The 25,411-nt window shown below is 40.2% G+C and overlaps 1 protein-coding gene across 1 annotated transcript in view; it reads right to left on the bottom strand.

Annotated features, from left to right (window-relative positions):
• Window positions 1-16,024: 16,024 nt before the first annotated feature.
• The window catches only part of clasp1a (cytoplasmic linker associated protein 1a), a 94,868-nt gene continuing 85,481 nt past the window's right edge, over window positions 16,025-25,411 (bottom strand). The window contains exons 20-21 of the mRNA XM_048599252.1: window positions 23,734-23,850; window positions 16,025-20,843 (exon numbers count right to left, since the gene is read on the bottom strand). Of these exons, the coding sequence (XP_048455209.1) occupies window positions 20,757-20,843; window positions 23,734-23,850 (204 nt within the window). The 3' untranslated portion in view covers window positions 16,025-20,756. The remainder of the gene's footprint in view (window positions 20,844-23,733; window positions 23,851-25,411) is intronic.

The following is a 25,411-nucleotide window of genomic DNA, read 5'->3' as shown; positions in this document are numbered from 1 at the left end:
CTAGAATTTTGGAGGTGTCACTCCAAATTCACCTATTAATTCAGGCACATGAGTTCACACACAGGAAATAGACTGCGGACTTACAATTGGTTATTCATATCAGTTGATCTTACAAAGTAGTTAAACCCTGGAAAAAACTGGAAAAAAAACCGGTTCAGACCAGTACTAATCAGTGTGACCGACAGCTCTAATGGGCTACCAGCAATACAGGTGTGTGGTTCCATGCACGACTCTACAGATACTGAAGCCAGTTTTTGTCCACATACAGCCCTTTAACAAAACCTTCCAAACACACTACCATCTAAAAGGTCAAAGGGCTGCAGATGTGCCTGCCCCACAAAGACCAAAACAGTTCACAAAGGCAGCGATAGCAGGAACTGCAGATGCTGGAGAATCTGAGACAACAAGGTGTTGAGCTGGATGAACACAGCAGGCCAAGCAGCATCATAGGAGCAGGAAGGCTGATGTTTCGGGCCTAGACCCTTCATCAGAAATGGGGGAGGGGAAGGGGGATCTGAAATAAATAGGGAGAGAGAGGGAGAAGATGGGATAGAGGAGAAGACAGGTGGAGAGGAGACAGACTGGTCAAAGAGGCGGGGATGGAGCCAGTAAAGGTGAGTGTAGGTGGGGAGGTAGGGAGGGGATAGGTCAGTCCAGGGAGGACGGACAGGTCAAGGGGGCGGGATGAGGTTAGTAGGTAGGAGATGGGGTGGGGCTTGAGGTGGGAGGAGGGGATAGGTGGGAGGAAGGACAGGTTAGGGAGGCAGGGATGAGCTGGGCTGGTTTTGGGATGTGGTAGGGGGAGAGGTGATTTTGAATCTTGTGAAGTCCACATTGATACCATTGGGCTGCAGGGTTCCCAAGCAGAATATGAGTTGCTGTTCCTGCAACCTTCAGGTAGCATCGTTGTGGCACTGCGGGAGGCCCAAGATGAACATGTCATCTGCGAAATGGGAGTTGAAATGGTTTGCGACTGGGAGGTGCAGTTGTCTAGTGCGAACCGAGCATAGGTGTTCTGCAAAGCGGTCCCCAAGCCTCCGCTTGGTTTCCCCGATGTAGAGGAGGCCACAACTGGAACAGCGGATGCAGTATACCACATTAGCAGATGTGCAGGTGAACATCTGCTTGATGTGGAAAGTCTTCTTGGGGCCTGGGAGGGGGGTGAGGGGGGAGGTGTAGGGGCAGGTGTAGCACTTCCTGCGGTTGCAGGGAAAAGTGCCGGGTGAGGTGGGGCTGGAGGGGAGTGTGGAGCGGACAAGGGAGTCACGGAGAGAGTAGTCCCTCCGGAAAGCAGATAAGGGTGGGGAGGGAAAAATGTCTTTGGTGGTGGGATCGGATTACAGATGGCAGAAGTGTCGGAGGATGATGCGTTGGATCCGGAGGTTGGTGGGGTGGTACGTGAGGATAAGGGGGATTCTGTTTTGGTTGTTATTGCGGGGAGGGGGTGTGAGGGATGAGTTGCGGGAACCGTCCTCCCTGGACTGACCTATCTCCTTCCTACCTCCCCACCTACACTCACCTTTACTGGCTCCATCCCCGCCTCTTTGACCGGTCTGTCTCCTCTCCACTTATCTTCTCCTCTATCCATCTTCTGTCCTCCTCTCCCTCTCTCCCTATTTAATTCAGATCCCCCTTCCCCTCCCCCATTTCTGAAGAAGGGTCTAGGCCCGAAACGTCAGCCTTCCTGCTCCTCTGATGCTGCTTGGCCTGCTGTGTTCATCCAGCTCTACACCTTGTTATCTCAGTTCACAAAGGCATCCAGCCCAACAAGAACAATTAGGAATGGCACTAAATATCTGCCCTGCCAATGATACCCACATCCCATGAAAGAACTTTTCTTTCAAAAGAATAATACTCGCAATGTCAATAGTTTTACAGACACAAAGGTTATCGTAGAAAATAAAAAAAACTCATGGTGTAGGGTTATAATGGATTGAGATTAGCGTACTGATGTCTTAACCACACTATCAATTTATCTCAAGGTTTGCCTCACTTACAATCTAAATTTAGCTAACACAGACGCAAAATTCCAACTTTGTAATCTATCCATCCCATATTAGGAAAGACTTCATCTCATTCCCTAGGGTAACTCCAAAGCAAAGCTCAGCCCTGGGATTAGCTGGGAAAGTCAGTAAAACATTGGAGTAGAGAAATGCTATGAACTGGTTTGATGTGATTAATTAATGAATAAAGTAATGTATGACTAGGGTGGGGGTCTCTTGTGGTGCAGTGCTCACATCTCTAACTCTAAGCCCCAAGCTCTGGGTTCAAGACCCATCTACTCCAGAGCTCTCCAAACAGAATGATCAGAAAATATTTGTAACTGGAGTAGAAGATTCTTGGTTGCACTAAAAGCTTAATATGGGAAGCTTTGTGTAGTGTAGAGTTTACATTGCCCACAAAAATAGTGTTAATCCAAAGTTGGTTTTGTTACTGTAAAGTTTGTGGTGTGATATTTTCAGTCCGTCCCTGGAAATTCAATTACCTTTTTAAAAGAAAAAACAAAGAACTGCAGAGGCTGGAAATCTGAAACAGAACTTGCTGCAGAAACTCAGCAAGCCTGACAGCATCTGTAAAGAGAAAGCCAAGTTAACATTCTGAACAGCAAACAGTTCCAAAGACTGGACCCAAAAAGTTAACACTGCTTTCTCTCCACAGATGCTGCCAGACCTGCTGAGTTCCACTTGCAATTTCTGTTTTGTATCTTTTAAATTATTGGCCTTGAAGGAGATCATAACAAATCCTTCATGTCTAACCAACAGGAGTCTCAGATTAAAATGGCAACCAAAAGATGACCTCCAACAGTGCAGCACTCCATCAGTACAGCACTAGCATATCATCCTTGATTTTTGTGTTCAAATTGCTTGAAGAGAGCTTGTACTATCAATCTTCCTAATTGTCCTTTCCAATGAAAACCAATTTGTACTAGTAAAAGAGAAACCCTCAAATGTCAAAAGGGCTGCATAACATCTGCATGTTATAAGTCCACATCTTGGTTACACTAAATCCCTTGTATATTACATCCATAATGACAGTGTATAATTATGACAAATAGATCTAAACTTACAGAAAAAATTGCATACATCTGAATGTTTTCAGTACAGCTGAATTGCTTTGCATCACCTGTATCCCGTGCAGTTTTTGGTTTTATTCATATTTTAACAACTACGACAAACTTAATAGTATTACAAATGTGATATAAGGTGTGATCTATGTATATTTTAACGTTATTTATTTTGGACTTTTGAATGAGATGCATTTAGGTTTATTTGTGGCTCTGAAGGAGTTTAATAATTAACTTGTAAGCATGCCTGTAGCTAAGGCATTTCATTTAAGAAGAAAACAGCAAGAGATAGCTTTGGAGGCTAATTGCTGGTTATCCTTTATTAACGGAATATGGGCATCACTGTCTGAGCCAGCATTTATTTCCCATCCCTAATTGCCCACAGGGCAGTTAAAACTCATCTATTTTGTTGGGGGTTTGGAGTCACATAAAGACCAGACCAGGTAAGGATAGCAGATTTCCTTCCAGCAAGGATGTTAGTGAACCAGATGAGTCATTATGGTTACATGGTCATCATTCAGCTAATTTCATATTTTTACTATTTTCAAATTTCACAATCTGCCATGGTGGGATTCAAACCCATGTATCCAGAACACATATTTGTAGTTTATGGATTACCAGTCCAGTGAAATTACTACGATACCATCGCCTCCCCAAGGTTTACACTGGGAGAGTTTATGAGCAACCAAAGTAAACAAGGCAGTGCATCAAGATTTCAGATAAAGGGTTCAGGAGTTTTTGGAGACCTAAAGGAAAAACCTGTAGCTTTTAAAAAAAGATTATTTTTTAGTTTCAGTTCAGGCAGATCCATATGGTTTTTTGCTGAAGCAAGATACGTAAAGTAGTTGCTGCTAAGGAAGGGAGAAGGTAGTTTAGAATTGTTAAAACAGTTTCCCTTAGTGTAAAGTGTTTACTACAAGTTCCAGACCAGAAGTCTTTGGTAAAAAACCCTGAAAGGATTGTTTGAACCTGAGAAAGCCTAAGCTCAGGAACAAAAACAAAGTTGCTGGAAAAGCTCAGCAGGTCTGGCAGCATCTGTGAAGGAGAGAACAGAGTTAACGTTTTGGGTTCTGTGACTCTTCCTCAGAAGTTCTGATTCCTGATTTACAGCATCCACAGTTATTTTGGTTTTTATTAAAGCCTAAGCTCAGTTGTATGAAGGCTCCAGGTAAAGGCTACCATATTCTCAAGACTGACAGTTGAAGCCACAGTTAAATTAGAATCTACAAGGGTGATAGAAAAGGGAATTTTCTCTGGTGTAATTTTCTAAAGGGGTGTTTTTGATATTAATGCGATTCACTACGTGTCTCAAAATATTTTAAAATATGTTATATGTAAATAGTTTGATCTCTTCCATTTTATCATCATTTCTTTTCCATAATAAACTTGTTTTATTATTAAAACCAAATCTTCAGCATTGCAGGTTTATCTTTTAGTGAAAGACCACATCATTAAAATAAAACAAAATGATATATCAAGTCTAATTTCAAGGGATCTGATTTGTCTAGTAATAACATCAGCTGGAATCAGAACACAATGTGTGGGTGTTCAACAATAATGTAGAAAAAGAAATAGGCACTGGTTTGGCACATGAGATTTCTAAAGTGGCCCCATTGTATCTCTGTAATCTCTCCCAACTCCACAACCCCTTTTAGATACTTGTGCTCCTCTAATTCTGACCTTTTGTGCATTTCCTCATATTTCCTCCACTATTGCTGGCTGTGCGTTCAGCTGTCTAAACCCCAAGACCTGAAATACCATTGCTGCACCCCCTGCCTAATTTTTCTTAAGCACTTACTAAAACCTACCTCTTTGACTAAGTGTTTGGACATCTGATCTAATATCTCCTTTATGTGGCCCAGTGTCATATGTTGTTTTATAGCACTCCTATGAAGTGTCTTAGGACATTTCACTATTAACGTAATGAAACTATGTAAGTTTTCGCTGTTACCATATGGAAGAAGTGAGTGAAGGTGGAGCAATGGAAGGAAACTATTCAAAGTGATTTAAAGACTTGCAAAACACCCACACGTATATACACAATACACATCCAGCCTTGAATGGCACTTGCTGGTTAACACCAACTCACTCACTCACCGGCTAACTGTTGCTTCTTAACTTCTAGTGCACATCCTACTAAAATAAGTCACGGTCACCTAATGGTTTGCTGATGGTGCAGGGAACACAGCTTTAAAAGAAACCGGTATAATCAAGTTCCAATTAAAAATGCACACATATAAAGAAAGCAATCTTTCAATCTCCTTCGGTTCATGTCAAATATCTCTAAACATCTTATTTTGCTGAATACTGCAAGCCAGGGGAGCTGGATATTCCAGTTTCAATGAGCAAAAACGTGACCCACATAAATGCCCTCATACAAATTAAACTGGTCAAAGCAAGGAAACTTTAATCAAATTTTTGTTTCCATTCATTCAGGGGATGTAAGCATTGTTGGCTGGGCCAGCACTTATTGACCGTCCCTAATTGCCTTCTACCACCTCCTTGAATCACTGCAATTCATGCAGGTGAAGTGCACCTACATTGCTGTTAGAGAGGGATTTGATCCAGTGACACTGAAGGAGCAGTGCAAAAGTTCCAAGTCAGGATGGTGTGTGGGAATAGGGGTGCAACACCCATTATGTAAAACCCCTGAGGCAGTATGTGGTTGACGTGAAGCGTAATTATAAACATACCTAAAATCCAGTTCCACACAGAACCTCGTATATGGTTTTGAAGAAATCTGTTTTGCACTTTACGTAACAGTTCAAAGGTACATACGTAAAATATACACTTTGAAAATGAAACTTAAAAAGATGTTGGTGATCCAAACTGTCTACTATCTTCAGCTTCGTCATGGAGGGACATCAACTGGTCAAAGGTCTTGGGATCCATACAGTTTTATCATTATTTGGCTTTTCCAAACTAGTTTGACACAACTGGGTATTTTGCTAAGGCAGAGGTAACTAAGATAAGAACTGCACCAATATGGATCTACAGTGACATAAATGCAGGCCTAAATGGACAAGGATGCCAAATTCCATCCTTGATGAATAACAATGTACCAGCTTTCTAATCATTACTGATGGCTGTTTTTAAAATCTAACTTAAATTCTCCATTTACACATGTCCCTGGGGCATTAATCCAGAATTAGTAGTAATATTGTCACTGTACTGTCATTCCCTCATACAAATGGCGTTTTGGGTGGTGTTTTCATTTCAGAGGCCGAAGAGTAGCTTAAGTGCAAATTCTTTACGACATGATTCTACTCTAAATCGGCTTAAAGCTCTCTGTTTGTTTCAAACCCCAAATGTAGTCCACTTTTGTAGTCAGAGGTTAATTAGCTGCACATCACAACAAAACCAGGAATGGCAGGTGCTGAAGATCTGAAACAAACAAAAACAGAAATTGCTGGAGGAAGTCAGCAGATCTGGCAGCAGCTGTGGAGAGAAAACAGAGTTAACATTAACTCGAGTGTATTGGCTCTTTCTCAGACATGAGAGCAGCTGAGAAACAATGGTACTTATGCTGGTGACAGGGCTTGGGGGAAGGATCGAGATGGACAGATGAAAATGGTGCCAAGGAGAAAGCAAAAAGGAAAGCAGACAAAAGAATTTAAGGTTTTAGCAAAAATTTGTATCTCAGGTTGTGGGTGATGTTGTTGACTCGCTCGCTGAGCTGGCTTGTTTTCTTTCAGATGTTTCATCACCGCGCTAGGTAACATCATTAGTGGGGCCTCCGATGAAGTGATGTTGTTCTGCTCCACTTGAAATTTATATTGTCCAGTCTGTCATGGCAAGTTGTGTCATATCTGCTTTTGTTCTGCATGGGGTCCAATTCTATATGTTTGTTGATTGCATTATGGGTTGAGAACAACCACGTGGATGGGAAAAGAAAGGGTGAGGGCAGAAGTGGGAGAAATGGGCAAGATACAGCTGTATCTTGTCAACCACAGCAGTGAGGAATCCTCGACTGAGGAAAAAATGAATCTGTCTGACTACCCCGCCCCCTCGTGCAAAAGGTGGCATCATCAGAACAAGATGCGATGGAGACAGAGAAATTAGGAAGGTATTGTCCTGGGTGGGATTTGTAACCAGACCTTCCAGCTCAGAGGGAGAGACACAATGACTGCTTCATAACAATTCAAGTTCCTTAGGATTGCGATTTTCTAATCAACCCTTTCAGAGATGTTATTAGCTCTGGAGCAGGTGGGACATGAAGTTGGTGTTCCTGGCTCAGAGGTAGAGACGCTATTATTGTACCATCAACATTCAAGCTCGTCAGGGTAGGGTTCTAGGCCCAAGAATCTTTAGCCACTTCATCATTAACCTTCCCTCCATCATAACAAGATAGTGAAGGTGGTGTTTGGTATGCTTGCCTTTATTGGTTGGTGTATTGAGTATAGGAGTTGGGAGGTCATGTTGCAGCTGTACAGGACATTGGTTAGGCCACTTTTGGAATACTACATTCAATTCTGGTCTCCCTGCTATAGGAAGGATGTTGTGAAACTTGAAAGGGTTCAGAAAAGATTTATAAGGATGTTGCCAGAGTTGGAGAGTTTAAGCGATGAGGAGAGGCTGAATAGGCTGGGGCTATTTTCCCTGGAGTGTCAGAGGCTGAGGGGTGACCTTATAGAAGTTTATAAAATCATGAGGGGCATGGATAGGGTAAATAGTCAAGGTCTTTTCTCCCAGGTAGCAGAGACAAAAACTAGAGGGCATGGGTTTAAAGTGAGAGGGAAAATATTTAAAAGGGACCTAAGGGGCAACTTTTTCACACAGAAGATGGTGCGTGTATGGAATGAGCTGACAGAGGAAGTGGTGGAGGCTATACAATATAAACACATTTGGATGGGTATATGAATAGGAAGGGTTTAGAGGGATATGGGCCAAAACCTGGCAAATAGGACTAGATTAATTTAGGATATCTGGTTAGTATGGGTTAGTTGGACTGAAGGGTCCGTTTCCACGCTGTACAGCTCTACGACTCTGACTGTATAAGGTCAGAAGTGGGGACATTCGTTGATTATTGCACAACGTTGAACGTCTTTCATGACTCCTTTGATACTGACAAAGTCCATGTTCAAACGCAACAAGATGTGGATGATACAGAGGCTTGGCCTTATAAGGGCCATAAATGTTGACCAGGCAGCTACCATTACATCCCATGAATGAATACAAAAAAGGTCATTTGTCCCACTGGTCTAGTTAACTTTTCCCAGCAGTAGTCTTCTCTTCTTTCTTGGTGTATTGAGACAATCGGAATAGTTTCAGAACCTATAAATTAGCATCTGACGTATCAACTGCTGGACACTATTTACAGCATGGTTGGACTGTTTCTCTGCATTGTACTGGCTTTGATAGATGTATTTCAGTACTTTAATTTTTCATTAACTATATTTGAGCATAAGAGTAAAGTATTAAATAATTAAATGAAGTAAAATGCACTGGCTTGGATATAATACACAGGCAAGGCAATGGCTGAGTGGTATTTTTGCTGGACTGTTAATCCAGACACCCAGACAACGTTCTGGGGACAAAAACAGAAGTTGCTGGAAAAGCTCAGCAGGTCCGGCAGCATCTGTGAAGAAAAAAAAAACACCAGAGTTAACATTTGGAGTCCAGTGACCCTTCCTCAGAACTTACTTGGTCTGGCCTACATGTGACTCCAGGCTCACAGCAATATGGTTGCCCTTAGGGCAATTAGGGATGGGCAATAAATGCTGGCCACATCCCATAAATAAATATAAAAAATGCTTTACACCCATGTTGAGGCTAGAAAATTCTGAGTTAGTTTGGTGTTGCATGAGTTGAGATGAGGAAACTTGCTTTCCACCCCTTTTCCATTTGTAACGACTGCCAACCTAAGCATACCTGGAAACAATATTCCAGGACTCACAGGATTCTGGGAGGGTTCCAGCTGATCAGAAAATTGGTAATGTGATGCCTCTGTTCCAGAAAGCGGGAGACTGTAGGTTGGTTAGCCTAATATGTTTCTTTAATAATGCACTGTAGCATTTCCCAGACATTTGGAACAGCTTAAGACAATCACATTGCGAACATAGTTTTGTGAAAGGGAAATCACACCCGACAAGCTTGCTAGAGTTCTTTGGGTGAGTGAATGAACAAATGAACGAATGAATGCACAATGGCTCAGTGGTTACCGCTACAGTCTCACAGCACCAGGGTCCTGGGTTCAATTCCAGCCTTAGTCAACTATCTATATGGAGTCTGCATGGTTTTCCTCCACATGCTCTGATTTTGTCCCACAGTCTAAGGATGTGCAGGATAGGTGCATTGGCTATGCTAAACTACTCCTGGTAGCTAGGGATGCCTAGGTTAAGGTGCATCAGCCAGATGGAACACAGGGCTGGGGTCTGCGTGGGATCTCTCCAGAGGGGTCAATGTTGACTCAAGGGGGCACAAGATAGGAGCTCACAATAATGTGGTTAATGTATTAGCATAGATTGAGGATTAGTTAAGAGACAAAAGACAGATTCAGAATTAATGAGTTTTGTTCAGGTAGCAAGATACAAATAGTGGAATGCCACAAGATTCAGTCCCAGGAACTAATGACTTTAAGGATTAAATCTGACATATTCAAATTTGCTGATGATACAAAAATAGGCGGAAAGATATGTGTAATGAGCAGAACACTGCAAGGGGATAGGTTGAACGAGTGGGGGAAAAATTCTCAGCAGATGAAGTTTAATGCAGGAAAGTGTGAAGTTATTCACTTCGGGAAGAACAGAAGGCAGACATTATTTCAATGGAGACAGAATCCCAAAAAAAAATACAAGCAGAGGGATCTTGTGCATGAAACACAAAATGTTAGCATGTAGGCACATATTAATTATGAAGGCTAATGGGGCTTTAAGTTTAAAAACAGGGAAGTCTTGTTCTACTATTAAAGTACTATGTACAGTTTTGGTCACTTATTCAAGAAAGGATGTGCCAGCAATGGAGGCAGTTCAAAAGAAATTCACTATGCTGATTCCTGGAATGAAAGGACCGACTTATTGAGAATAAATAGAAAGGTTAGGTCTTCATTCATTATAGCTACAAAAAATGATGGGTGATCTTATAGATCTTGTACGCACCTTGGTATGTATGTCCATAGGTCTATGAAGGCATCAGGTCTGATAGGGGCGGTAGATTAGTAAAGGCATTGAACACAACAGCAAGGAGATTATGTTGGAGCTGTGTACAACATTAAGCCTGAGAGTACAGTGTATAGTTCTGGTTACCACACTATAGAATGGTTGTGAATGCACTAGAGAGGGTGCATAAGAGATTCACAAGGACAACTGTGAATAGAGACTAGATAGAGAGGGGCTTTTCCTTTGAGCAAAGGTGGCTTGGGAGTGGATGGTGGAAACTGTTTGAAGTGTACAATGTTGTGAGGGGCATTGATAGGGTAGATGGGGTGAAACGTTTTCCCCTTAGTAGAGGGGTCAGTAACTATGGGACACAGCTTAAAGGTGAGGAGCAGATTGAGAGGGGATTTGAATAAGGGCATTTTTCACCTAAGAGGTGGTGGGTATTTGGACTCTGCCAAGAAAGTGGTAGAGGCAGGAACCCTCAGGACATTCAAGTAGTATTTAGATAAACATTGGCAATGTCTGAGCAAACAAGGCTATGGGCCAAATGCTGGAAAATATGATTAAGATAGATGCTTGATCACTGGTGTAGACACTGTGGGCCAAATTGTCACATTCCATCCTGTCAAAATCCCATAATTCAATTCGAGCAGTTTGAAAGGATCGGTGTTGACAAAATGCTTCTAATAGTGGGAGTCATTTTGAATTAGGGGACATATTTAAAATTTTAGGTGCAAAGTCATTTCTTCTCCCAGAGAGAGTAGTGAATGCCTGGAGTTCTCTACCCCAGAGAGTTGTGGAAACTAAATCACAAATTATTTAAAGGTAGATAAGATTTTTGAAATATTGAGGTGCTTTCAACTACGCTGAGCTGGCATGAAACAGATAAGGTCTGGGAAAGATCAGTCATAATTTTGTTGAATGGCAGGGCTAGTTTGCAGGGCTGAATACCTACTCTTGCTTCCATTTCTTATGCTCCCTTATGTTATGTTAAACAAATAGTTGATAGTATGGAACAGAATGTAGTACTACTAGTTTGGCAGCATGTTGGCACAATATGCAAAGCTCGGACTTAAAAGTCTTCAGTAGATGAGATGCAAAAATAATAGATTTAAAGGTGTAACTAATCACGTCATTAGGAGAAACATTGGGTTGACTAGGCCTTTATTCAATGGTGTTTAGCAAAATGACATCTCATTGAAAAGTCAAAAGGGCTGGTCAGACTGATGCACGGAAGATGCTCCCCTTGTCAGAGGTATCCAAAACAAGGAGCTGTAGTCTCACGATACATGGCAAGCTATTTAGGGTTCAGATAAAGTGGAATTTCATCAGAGGATGGTGAATCTGTAGAATTGTCCACCACGGAAGGCCGTGGAGGCCAACTCACTGGATATATTTCAGAAACACAGATTTCTAGACACTAACAACAGAAAGGAGGGAGAGAGCAGGTGCACGAATTTGAATTAGATAATGAGATCATTGACATAACAAACAGGCTGCTTGTAGGCTGCAGCCACGACTATATTTTTATATCTGTACATGTGCAAAAGATTTCTTGTAAAGGTGAAGGTTTGTTGTGAATGGGAACACTTTCATCCAACATGTATTTTATTGCTAATGCCTAAACATAGAAGCCTTTCCCTATGATATGCGTGGATTTTACTGTGCCTGCCCCCTAACCCTTGAATTTCATTAAACAGTCTTTTAGAATTAAGAGCAGGGAAAAATACATAGAAGGGTTGATGCTTAAGTAATGGCTTTGTCCTCTCCCTAAATTTTATTGATTTTATGATCAATGTAACCTACTGCCCAGAGGTCTAAATTCTCATATGTGGAACAACTTAAATATATCGTGATATTTAGCTCAGAGATTGCTGTAAAGCAGTAAAATCATAACCAAGATATGAGATTCCATACTTATCAGATTAACACATCAGTCCTTGGTCAGGTATTACTGGGTTCCAATTAGCCCAAATGGAATGCTTTTTTTTAGATAAAAGAAAAACAATTGACAGGGCCAGCCTATTTACACAGTACACTTCTGAAAACAGTACAAGAGCAACACGATGACCAGTAAAGAATTCCAGGACTTTGACTTTGCAAGTCGAGAGACAAAATGTGGTTTAGAACATAAAGGGGTAAAAGGGGTAAAGCCCTTCAATAATGAGTCATGCTAGTGCATTGAGGGCTGGCTGAGGTACATTATTGCCAAAAATCTCACAACACCAGGTTACAGTCCAACGGATTTATTTCAAATCACAAGCTTTCGAAGCGCCACTTTTTCGTCAGGTGCAGTGAGAGGACACACAGACACAGAACTTGTAGGCTGAGAGATCTCTCTGCCTACAAATACTGCGTCTGTGTGCCCTCTCTCATTGCATCTGATGAAGGAGCAGCACTCCAAAAGCTTGCAATTTCAAATAAACCCATTGGACTGTAACCTGGTGTTGTGAGATTTTTGACTTTGCCCACCCCAGTCCAACACAGGCACCTCCACATCATGTATGTTATTGCAGCATAATCATAAAAAACATTGTTCTCAAAATAGTTTAAATTGTCATTGAGCACTTGATGCAAAGAACAGATGCTCAAAATGAAATGTCTCATCACACAGCACTGATGCTTGGTGAGCTGACAATTCCAGAATTTTTTATTCTCTCTATAAATGAGATATATTTCATATATTGATCACTGAATAAAATAGTAATGTTGATATCAATATATTACTGACAATTTAATCCTTGTAATAACTTCACAGAAGCTAATTTACAAGAGAAGGATCCTGTGAGAAAGTTATAAAGCCAAGTACACAGTTTAGAGTTTATTTTAATCCATTTGCCAAATTACTTGGTAATCACGACAATGAAATATTAACATTCTCTACAAAATGGAAGAACCGTTCCATTCAAGTTTTTTTAAAGTTAATATGATATACCTAGTTATACATTGAAGGCAACTGTTGCAAAAAATTGATAGCCAAGCATGCCAGTTTCTAGTGGATTATGCAGCACTTGACTTCAGTTCATGATGCTCATCTGACAGGGAGATTAGCAGCTAAGGTGTACTTACTGAAACAAGCCTTTTTGGTATTGAACTACTGTTTCCAACCATACTTTTACAAACCGCCATCTTTAATAAAAATAAAATTTATCACGTTGCACAGAAGTGTTATAAAACAAAAAAGTCACTAAAGAAAATTAAAAAGGACAGATGGCCAAAGGTCTAGTCAGAGGTAGTTTCTCAGGAGAAACCTAAAGCAGCACAGCAAGGTAGGAAACAGTGGAGAGGTCAGGGTATGCAGCATTGGCAGCTAAAGAGATCTCCATTAATGGTGAAGGAATTAAGATTGGGGATGTCATGAGATAACAATTAGAATATTGCATTTGTAAGAGGGCTTTGAGGCTAAACATTGCAAAAATGAGACCGAGACCGAGACCAGAGAGGTATTTAAAAAAAAGAAAATGGATGCAAATTTTGAATTCAACATACTCAAAGCTTAACCAAGAGACGATACAGGTGAAAAGGGAACATAGGGATGACATATGAAACAGGTCTGCCTCATTGATGGTCTGGCCACATGCAGCAGAATTTCAGTTGACCCCAAGGTAGGTAACATACCCGAGGAAGATGAAAATCCACAAGTAACCAGGGCATGGGTGAGATATTACCATCAAATGGGCTGAGATGTGGATGGAGTTAGCTAGGGCCACCGAGAGGAAAATAGGCAGTCTTAGTGATGGTAAGGAGATATGTCATTGGGTGCTCATTTTTGGTTGAAATATGACCCCAAAGTTGCAAACTTTCAGCATTAAGGCAGTCGGTAAAAGGACAAATTCAGTGTTTCGGATGCAAATTCGTCAGGAGGACAGTGGTTTTATGAATATCCAATTTGAAGAAACTTCTGATCATCCAGCACAAGATGCCATGTGATCAGTTTGACAATTTAGAGACAGTAGAAGAGCAGAGAGAGAGAGAGCTGTGTACAGACATTGGACCTATGAAAACTAATGCCTTTTTTTCGATGATGCTCTTAGGGAGCAGCAAAAAGCTGAGAAATAGCAGTCTAAGGATAACTCTGTCCCCTCCAGATGTAACAGTGGGGAAGCAATGAAGTAAGGCATTGCAAGTGATTCTCTGGCTAAAACTAGATACATAAATTGGACAAAGCTTGCACAGTCCCATCCAGCTCTAATAGTGGAGAAGTGTTGGAGGGGCTTATGGTGTTTCACCTCATCAATGACTATAGATAGGTCAAAAATGAAAATGGTGATTAAATTTATCTTTGTCACAATCACGTGGGATACAATTTGTAATCTTGATGAAAAAGCAACTTTGGTAACAATGGAGACCTAACTGAAAGAATGCAAACAAAGTTCCAAGAAAAATGGGCACAGATTTCTGTGGTATCCACCTCTTCAAGGACTTTGGGGAGGATAAGGAATTTAAGAGCTAGGACAGTATTCAGCAAGGATTGAGGCATCAGTTATCATAGCTTTGAGTCGTGGGGGGAAAAGGCAGACTGGAGGGGAGAGAAAACTCAAACCCGAGGAGAGAGAAACATTGATCATAACAGCTATCAGCAGACCCAAAAAGAGGAGACCTAATGATCAGCAACTAAGTGACAAACAGCAAGACTAAGGTATTCCTCAAAGAAAATGAATTCTTCAAAATCTCCTTTGAATCTTTATTCTTTATTCCCTGTACAAGTGCCTAAAAGAAATATCGATTTCAAGGTGCATTTTTCATGAACAAATGAAAAGGCTTAACAGTTGTCAAACTCTTCATGTAGGGTTTTATTCTACAGCAAACTTAAAAGTTTTACTTTGTTGCTTTTCTTTAGCAAATTCTATCAACAGGTGAAAGTTAACAAAACCCATGTAGTTATCTGTACAGTTGCCATAATACACACAGATGAAAAATAATATAAATACCGATATGGATATTATATGACAAAAGCAAGAAAAAAGGTACATGCGCAATGAACACTCTGCTAGGAACCATTCTGATGATTGATGTGTCTCCAATATTTTCATTTTAAACTAGTTTAGCAAAGTTCTGGTAAAGTCTAAAAAACTTGGCTTCCATCCCTCATTTAACAGTAAGCTTGATTATATATCAAGGGAAGGGCATTCTTGTGACAGTGATGTACATTACTTATCCACAGTCTCTGTAAGCTGTTAAGTTAGTATGCTATCATAAAACAGATGACAAAAAAAAAACTCTTGGCATCAGTTTTGTTTCTGCAGTTAGTTTAAGTTCAAGGCGAGCACACATAGTGTACCTTTAAAAAAAGCCACATGCCTCAAAACAGAACACCACCATAGGACTAAACAAGTAAAAACACTAGGATTGTATAATTTCGGTCATCCATGCCTAGACCATTCGTGCAGCTGATGGATGAATGGCAAAGGCGACACTGCTGCAACATGCAGGCTGACTTTTGAGGTGTGAAATTTCAGTCAGTTCTAGCAAAACAATACAGAACTTTTTGTTCATAACTCAAACATGGCAGAGTAGATTGTACTAGATATTTCAGGAAAGCAACCATTTTGAAAATTAGTTGAGGTCCTTTCCTATACATCCAATAGTTCAAGAAAATTACAACAGCAGCAATCCTTTCCTCTTCACAGAAACAAAAGAAATCACACATCCAATCATTTACCTGCCTATAGCACAAAAGTTGAAAGGAATAAAAGAAGGCCCATTATTGTCATAACATGAATGCAGAGGATTTGTAGCAGGGAAATAGTGGGAGGGGTGAGGCATTGTGTTGGGGAGACAGGGGTCTGAGAAAACATAACAGTAGAGGAACAGCATAGCATACAACAATCAAACATCCTCCAAGTATAGAGTCAACTTCAGATTGCTTAATTATCCTTTAATCACAGTATATACAGCTTAAAATAGCTTTATGAACATTGCAATGACGTATATACCTTAAAACAGAGATATTAAGTATTTTTGAAAGTTAACATGCCAAACCATATTCAACAAAATGGATACTGAAAATAGTTGTGATTTTGAGTTACATCTGATAAATCCATTTGCTATAAAGGGCATTTATTTTCAAATCAAAATCTGCCAGTGTTGAGCACTACATGTCTTGCCAGTCAGTCACCACAATGGACAATTTATGCCTTCTTTAAAGCCACATTTTTGAAACATGATTCATTAAACGTACAGTTGTCTAATCTTAAAAATAAAAAATAATCCTGGAGCATAATTGCTCCAAATTTTCTCCTCCAATTGGGGTTTTTGGTCCCAACAGTGCAGGCATGAATTTAACAAATATCACATAAATCCAGGAGGAGAATGCATTCAATACGAAGTTTTGTTACATTTCTAGTGCGCAAGAGGGTATTAGGGTATTCTTAATTTTGTACACCAGCCATACAATTAAAGTAGTCTTGTAAAATTAATTGCATTGTAAAGAATAGAATACAAAACTCCACAATTTGAAGGCATAAAAGTCACAAAGTTGAGAACAATCATGGAAATATCTTTTCACCAGCTGTGCATTTACTGCACTGATCACTTTTGAATCTGAGTAGATGTCAGCCACAGTGCTAAGCTCACTTAGAGTTCAAAAAAGTTCATTCACATTTCAAACTGTTTTACAAAAGTAAAATGAAAAGATGAAACAATTGGTGGCATGTAACAGTACATCCATGCCTTTAATTCCAAGAAAAATAACTAAAAACATTTGGATTATTTCATTTTTATAAATGGTACACGAACATAAAATACAATAAACAAATTAAAAAAGGATCATGATGAACACTCTACATAAAAATATCCAATAGGTTTCCAATGTTGGTACACAAGAGGAATAACCAGTCAATTTGGGGCCAGATAACTTTAGTCCAACCTAAATTTAGAAATTATTTAGAATACCAAGTTTACTTGGTGAGTTTCTGCTGTTGCACTTAGCTAATGCTGCTAACACTTACGCCATATTAAACATATGAAAGGCAAGTGATAGTACCTGGGTCAACCACCTGTAAGCTGAATCAAGATTCTTTAAAAATCAAAATTAACTTCTACTTACTACAGAGTAAAATATGTGAAGGAAACTTGCAAGGACAACATCCTGAACAAACTAATGTAACATCTGCATCCTACAACAGCTCCCCCAGGTGACCAACTTTAGCTTTTCTCTCCCTCAACAAAGCATCCGGGAGAGTGAGTGAGTGTGTGTGCGCGCATTCGTGCGTGCATGGTGGGAATCACATGGACTCCACTTAAGTGGGGGAGGGGGCAAATAAATGAATGGACTGTAAAGTGGAAAAAATTTTAAGAAATTATTTGACATTGGAGGGAGCTGAAATTTCAACTAAAATGAAGGTCAACAGAATATTTAAAACTCAAAATAACATGAAAATGTTTAAAAAAAATATAATTACTAAGGTAAGTATCACACTAATACCCAAAACTCCCGAATAAGTATCTACATCAAAATGTTAGACACATTGGAGAAGTTGGGAATCAGGGAATGGAGGAGAGTAACAATGTTACAATGCGAGGGTGATAACAATTATGCCACTTCAGGAAGCAAATCTACAATTTAAGGAGATAGAAAGATCACATGCAGAGACCTAGATTTGAGTACAGCTCTACTACCAAATTGCATTATTACTTTGAAGGCAAGTTCAAATCAGAAGGTGTTTTGGTTAGTTACTCACATGATTGTCTGATTATTTTTCCATGTATTCTACAGGATGTTGACCAATCCTCTGATAGAAATTTAAAAGCCAACTAACCAATGGGTTAAACATTACTTGGGAACAGGAATGCTTTGGACTTCATTTCCTGGAAGTAATCTTCCTATGGCCTTTTTTACCTCAAGTTAAAAAAGGAAAGGACACCAGCGTACGATCTGGTGGGGTGGTCACAGCATCATTTTTCATGGGAAGGGAGTGTCGCTGGCAAGACCATCATTTGTTAACCTCCCTAAATGCACTTGAACTGAGCGACTTGCTAGGTCATTTCAGAGGGCAATTAGGGTCAACCATATTGCTGCAGATCTGGTGTCAATTATTGGGCAAACAAGGCAAGGATGGCAGATTTCCTTCTCTAAATGACATTAGTGAATAAGATAGGCTTTTATGACAATCAATGATATTTTGATGATCACTCTTTACTACAGCTAGCTTTATATATTTCAGATGGTGGCATTGTAGTAATACAACAACTCGTAATTCAGAGGCCCAGGATAACTCCCCAGGGGGACATGGATTCAAACTGTATAAAAGCAGCTGATTGAAGTTAACCTCAGTTACTAACATTTGGAATATAAAGCTAGCCTAATAATGGTGACCACAACAACTATCATCAAAAAATCCCAATTAGCTCATTAATATCCTTCGGGAAGAAAATGTGCCATCTTTAGCCAGTCTGACCTACATGTGACACCAAGTCTACATTAATGTGGTTCACTCTTAGCTGACCTCTGAAATGGTGTACCAAGTATTCAGCTTAAGGGCAATTAGGGACAGGCAACAAATCTTGGCCCTGCCAGCAAGTGAAACTTCCTATGAAAGAATTAAGTTGCTGAGGTAGAATTTGGACCCGTACCTCCTGAACATTACCATTAAGACACCATCCTCAGGTGGGCAGTTCTTTGCTCTAGATAAATATTCTTCTCTTTAAAAGAAACCTGATGTCAACCTAGAAAACAATGCGGAAACAAACATGGCCACAGAAGATGATACTTGGTCGTTCCGATCCCTCAATGGTTTTTGTCGATTTTGTCATTGTTAGATGACTGAGCTTGAGAAGTTCTGTCATATAGAACATGAAAATTGCTAAGAAATGCTTTTCCCCTTGCATTCAACAGTACAGGATAATACAGCATGAGTGCAAGACAAGAAATTTTAATAACTTGTCTTTTTTCAAGCACTACTCAAGTCTGTCTCTGTTGCACAACTTGAGCTTTTAAGAAAGGGCTTTTGCTTGAGGCATTTCAGCTTGAACAATGGAAATCTTTTGATCATTATCCTTTCTTCAAATGTTAGAATTCAGAAGCTACTGAATTAAAGGAAAATTAAAGTACGATTCATGACTGAATAGAGGAAAAGAAAAGTTTCCCACAACTGATTCAAAACTGGCATAAACAATTCTGGGAAATAACAAAAAGTGTGATACAACTGATGAAGAAATCTCTTGTGGCAAAGTCCACAAAATACAGGACTGGAAAAACAACAAACAACATCAGAGCATACAAATTTTTATGAAGATGGGACAATCATAACCAAAGATGGCGACCAGAAAGATGCAGATAGGGAAGGCTGTTGACATTCAAGTTTTTAAGCAATTACGTATTACTACTGCACAGTTTGCATACTCATACAACATGGGGGACAAGAATAATTGCAGACAGGTGATTTATACCAATCCCATGGAATTGTTTCCACCACAGCAGAATGTAAAAATCACGATGGGACAGATCATCACCTTCAGCGGATCATAATTCAGGCAGCCAAATTGGAAACTAAACTGCAATGATGATATTTGCATGATCATTTCAGCTTTTCTTCCCGACTTCACTCCAATTCATTTAAAGAAACGGTAACATAGATCTGCTAAATTCCATATTAGATTTAAATTAGATTCAGAAATTCAGTGGTTTGTACGTTCCGTCACATAAAATGTAATATTGCAAGATAAATGGGTGTTTCCAAAATTCTGAAGGGTAGGCGTCATAAACAGAACTACAGATCTGGATTTCATTTTCGGGCTGATGTTATCTTGGGTGCATTAATTAGATGACTTTTCTCAGTTCTTGCTAAGACAAGGATAGATGCACCCATTTCAAAGGCAGGGATATACAACAAGCTTCCTTCTGCATTTCCAAATAGGTGGTGGCAATTATCCAGGGATGGGGAAGGAAAGAGAAGTGGAACTGATAGTGAGAAAGAAGTACAATAGTTTTAAAAAAGAAATTCCATAACACAGTAACTAGTCCTTACCAAACTGCAGTGTTACAGTTCCCACAAAAGGAGGATCATGCCTTTTTAGTGCTGCCATGCAAATCTTCAATTGTAAGATGGATGCAATTTAAAACCTAAAGTGTTAAATACTGGCAGCAGCAGTGAAAAGTTGCTTCAGTCTTCTGCAGTAATAATAGTCCAGTCCAGTGAGATATCATTTGGCTTAGCATGAACTTGACATGTCTAAACTATTAGCTGCTAAGAAAAAGTTTAGCAATGTCATTTCTAGTGTAATTTAACAGCAAATATTTTATGTATAATACTTAAAATTACACCACGTGGAATAATACTCGTATGTACTTCACATACTCCAGGTTTAAAGATGACAGTAACCTAACCTTCACTTGCTGCTTAACTTGATGTCAGCACTGGACTGTTAAAGACTCACTATAGGCCTTCTTTTATTCTAGGTCACATATTAAACAGGCATCACATTATGATCAAGTAACAGCTGTAAGATTAAAGCTAAGCAACTGCATATATTACTTAAGAACAAACACTGATGTGCAGCAATTTTTCACTCCAAGGGCACGTGGATTTCAAAATCTGGACAGGTCTCTGAAGAGGCACGGCTTCATCCATCTAAATAAGCATGATTGCCATCCGTTAACTATGACTTGACACATCTGACGATGAGCTACTGTTGCTGTTTGTTGTCTGGGCTCTTTTTATGTATAAGTTCAGTAATTTCATCTGCAAGAGAGTCGGACATCAATCAGATTTAATAAAAGACAATTCATATTAATACTTGCTTGAACTAAATGGGGAAAATAGCGAACAATTAATCTAGAGGGTTGGACTAGTGCTCTGAAAGATGAACTCACATCCCACAATGACAACTGGGGTTGACTCTTCAACATTCTCTCAGATGGCCCAAGAAACCACTGAGTTCTTGGACACCTGGTAAGTAAATGCCACCTATGCCAGTTATGCTGACAAACCAAGAATGAATAAACCAAATTGATGTAGCTCAATGCTCACATACTGCATCACTTTAGGTAGGGTCTAGCAAAGTACAAATTGCTGCCAAGTTTGTCTTCACGATAATTATAACACTCTATCCCTTCCTGTCATAGGATGCTTATCATTATCCACATTACTACCTTTCTCTTTGGCCTTGACTCTATGTTTTGATTTATCACATCTTCCCAAATTCGATCCATTGCCCCTACTATTTAATTTAAACTCATTATTGACTCCTACTTATGTGGTCGGCAAGAACCGCTGCTCCAGCTCAGATCAGGTGGAGACCATCCTATTGGTACAGAGCCCATTTTTTCCCCAGTACTGGGCAAGTGCCCCACTAATTATAACCCACTTCTCCAACATCAGTCTTTTATGTCATGGCCAAAATAATGCCACTTTAAGATTTATTTTTCAGTAAGCCACACCTGTTTCTGCTACACCCTTAGTCTTGTGTTGCACATCAGTTTTAGGTTACTTACCTTTTGATTAATCTGTCAACAGCAGAGGCTAAATTGACACAACAGTGGTAATTTACATATACTACCAAACTCTAAACATTTTGAGTTACACAAAGACTGAGGTAGAAGAGGGCAATTTATTTTTACACGACTGTGCACTTTCTACTTGAACCAAGGTCCTTATATTGGTCTACCATGCTTTTCACCGCACTTTCCAAGTCCCAGGTGTGGCAGAATCATTACCCACTTTGTTCTCATATTCAAATGTCTTTACCAACTTCACTTCTTGCTACACATTCTACCCATCTTCGCAAGCCTCCATAAAATCAAACTCTGACTGCATCTCCAGCAACTGGTGTGGCACGGTGGCTCAGTGGTTAGCACCATTGCCTCATAGTGCCAGGCACCCAGGTTGGATTCCGTCCTCGGTCAACTAACTGTGTAGAGTTGCACGTTCTCACCGTGTCTGCGTGGGTTTCTGCTGGGTGCTCTGGTTTCCTCCCACAGTCCAAAGATGTGCAGATGGATTGGCTATGCTAAATTACCAATAGTGTGGGTTAGGTGCATTAGCTGTGGGAAATGCAGGTTTAGGGGGAAGGGTCTGGGTGGGATGCTCTTTGGGGAATGGCGTGGACTTATTGGGTGGAATGGTCCGTTTCCACACTGCGGGGATTTTATGAACTTCCCTTAACTCTTTCATTGATCTGACCTCCATTCTTTGTATCCAGTTCTCCCTGAACCACAGATAAATCACTCTGGTGCTACTTTAATGTCAAACGCTAAAAATGCAAGTTGCTGTGTCATTTCAGCCAAGGTACTTTCTGAAGACAAGTAAATTTTTTTTTAAATCCATTGGTCACCGTAGAGTCAGAGCATGGAAAGAGACCCTTTGGTCCAACCAGTACATACCGAACGTAATCCCAAACTAAACAGCCCCACTTGCCTGATCCTGGCCCATATCCCTCCAAACCTTTCCTATTCACATACTTATACAAACGTCTTTTAAACATTTGAATTACACACACATCTACCACTTCCTTAGGAAGTTCCCACTACACCCGAAGAACGCTCTGTGTAAAAAATTCGCCCCTCATTTAAATCTCTCCTCTCACCTTAAAAATGTGCCCCCATTTTGAAATCCTCCATCCTAGGAAACTGACAACTACCAGTAACACTATCTATACCCCTCAGAGGATAATTCAGTTTATTAAGGTTTGAGAACTTTGACTCTTCCAAGGCCAGCAATAGGTATTCCTAACTGGTTACAATTTTTAATAGATGGAATTATGTTTATTCATCCACTGAAATAACTCTAATACTATTCTTCCTCCCATCTACCTCCAAACAGACTACCTGGAATTTCCATTGACAACCCAAATGGCCATTTGCTTTTATTTATTCATGGGATGTGGATATCACTGGTCATTTCAGCATTTTTTGCCTCAGAGGTTCAGCCACAAAGCTGTGGGCGTGGAGTTATGTAGCCCAGTCAATGTAAGGATGGAAGACTTCCTTCCTTAAAAAGTACATTAGTGAACCAGATAGGATCTTAAAACAGTGATTACATGGGTGTCATTAGATGAGCTTTATATCCCAGATTTTTGCTAGATTCAAATTTCACCATCTGCCACTTGGTGGGATGTGCACCACCGTTCCCAGATCATTAGCCTGGGATTCTGGATTACTAGCCCACCGACATTACTGTTATACCACCTTCTCCCATCTTCACATGAGTGACTAAAACAGAAGCTCCCTCACATCCATCTGCCCAACCAACTCATTCTGGGGGATGCTGACTTCAGCTGGTGCAGTAAAGGTTCGCTCAGCTGATCAATGAATTCAGGAATCAGGAAGTTGACTCAGGAAAGACCAATTCGCACTAAATATTACCTGTATTCAAATAATACAAGGTTTTCAACTGGATCAGTTTTACTCAGTATTATTCTATCAGAAATCCTAATGGTTTGAAAGCATACTGTGTAGTATTAGTAGAATCCTAGCATATTCTGATGACTTTATTCTTGATTACTTTTAACAGAAGACTTTAACCAGTTCAATTTCTAATACAGTTCTAAGCCAGTGTTCCAAATTTACAATTAAACAAAGGCTATAAAGAAGAGGCAACACTAAAATGTAGGACTTCATGCAAGTAAACCTACCTTACTTCCTGTGAGCTGTGCAAGGTAAGGTTTCAGCTCCTCTCCAATTACAGAATAAATTGCCACCAAGCAGAATACACTTGCTTTACGCACACTGCTTTCTGTGTTGTCATAGCCCTTTTAAAAAAAAAATTATAAAAAACAGTAAATGAAAACTGCTGAAAGCGCAAGTACTTCCAACAGAATACAATCATTTGACACAGGAGGCTTCATTCTGTCCACTGTGCTTGCAGAGATGACAGATAACGTACTTCATCCCATACACGATGTTTTTGGTTACAGTATTGCCAAACTTTTCAACCACTTACGAGAACAACTCCCAACTACTTTTCAAGTATTGCATTTAAATTTTTCGCAACTCTGAAAACTCTCATTGTCCTTTCTTTTATCTTCAGCCAATGATTTTTAAAGTACAACACCTGGTTATTGATACACAGTTTTGCTCCATTCCATCTGAACCATTTGTTGTCTTGAAAATTGCAACTGGCTCACAATATTCTCTGTTATAAGAAACAGCCTCAACCTTCTTTAATCTCATTATAACTAAATTCCCCCAGTAAGACTCTAGTTAACCGCCCATACAGTCTTTGGAATGTGTACAATCTATATTTAATGATTTGAGCTAGTGACACGTGGGTTTTCTTCCTTGTACCTGAAGGATTGACTTGCAAGAATTTCTGTAGCCATGGTGATTTCCTTTAAAAAAGAAGGGAAGAGCAGGTGGGGGGGGCGGGAAGGAAGAAGGAGGGGGAGGAAGAAGGGGAAGAGCAGGTGGGGGGAAAGAGAGAGAGTGGGGGGGGGGGGGGAAGGTGGTGAAGGGCGGGGGGAAAAGAAGGGGAAAGGGGTGGGGGGTTGGTGGGGGGGTGGGGGGGTTGGGTTGGGAGGGAAGAAGGTGAAGGGGAAGAGCAGGTGGGGGGAAGGGATCAACAGTCCAGAGATAAAACCACTAGACCGTTGCCTCCCCTACCTCTATTACCTGAGACTACACCCCAGTTGTTTCAGATAATCTAGAACATGCTGTAGCTCCCAACCATCAGTTAACACAATCCATGACCTCCTAAACCTGCCATGCCAACTCATTACACGCCTCCCCCAACAATATTACCATAGCCCCTTAGACACTTGAGTCCATTCACCCAGTACGAACTATGTTCATAACCAATGGCAAAAATGGAACAGAAAATTTTTAAAAAGTCATGGTTTGGAAGAAAAACTGTTGATTCTACAACCATATGAAAGGTATCATCTCGACAGACCATTAGAGCATCAATAACAGGATGCTTCAAACATGTTGTTACACCTCTTGACGAAAGAGAAGTGGTGAAGAAACAAATATTCCTTTCAAAGATGTTCATAACAGCAAAGTGAACAATTCACTCAAATTGTCAAACAAAACTGCCAGCTGAGCTAATGGTATTGTTATCAGTCTGGATTTGGAGCCTTAAAGATAAATTACAAGCACTGCCTAATGTACATTGAAATACAATCACAGGATGTTTTAAGTCCACCTGAAGTGGTAGACTAGATCTCTAATGTTTCTTCTAAAAAATAGTAACCCGGAGTGTAGCACTGCCCCAGTACTATACTACTCTGGTCAGACTTTTGCACTCAGTCCTGAAGGGGCCTTGAATCCACAACCTTCGGACCCAGAGACAATAATGCTACCAACTGAGCTACT

Source organism: Rhincodon typus, chromosome 7, assembly GCF_021869965.1.
Source record: "Rhincodon typus isolate 14 chromosome 7, sRhiTyp1.1, whole genome shotgun sequence".
Classification (NCBI taxonomy): Eukaryota; Metazoa; Chordata; class Chondrichthyes; order Orectolobiformes; family Rhincodontidae; genus Rhincodon; species Rhincodon typus.
This window is presented reverse-complemented; position numbering and strand designations above follow the sequence as displayed.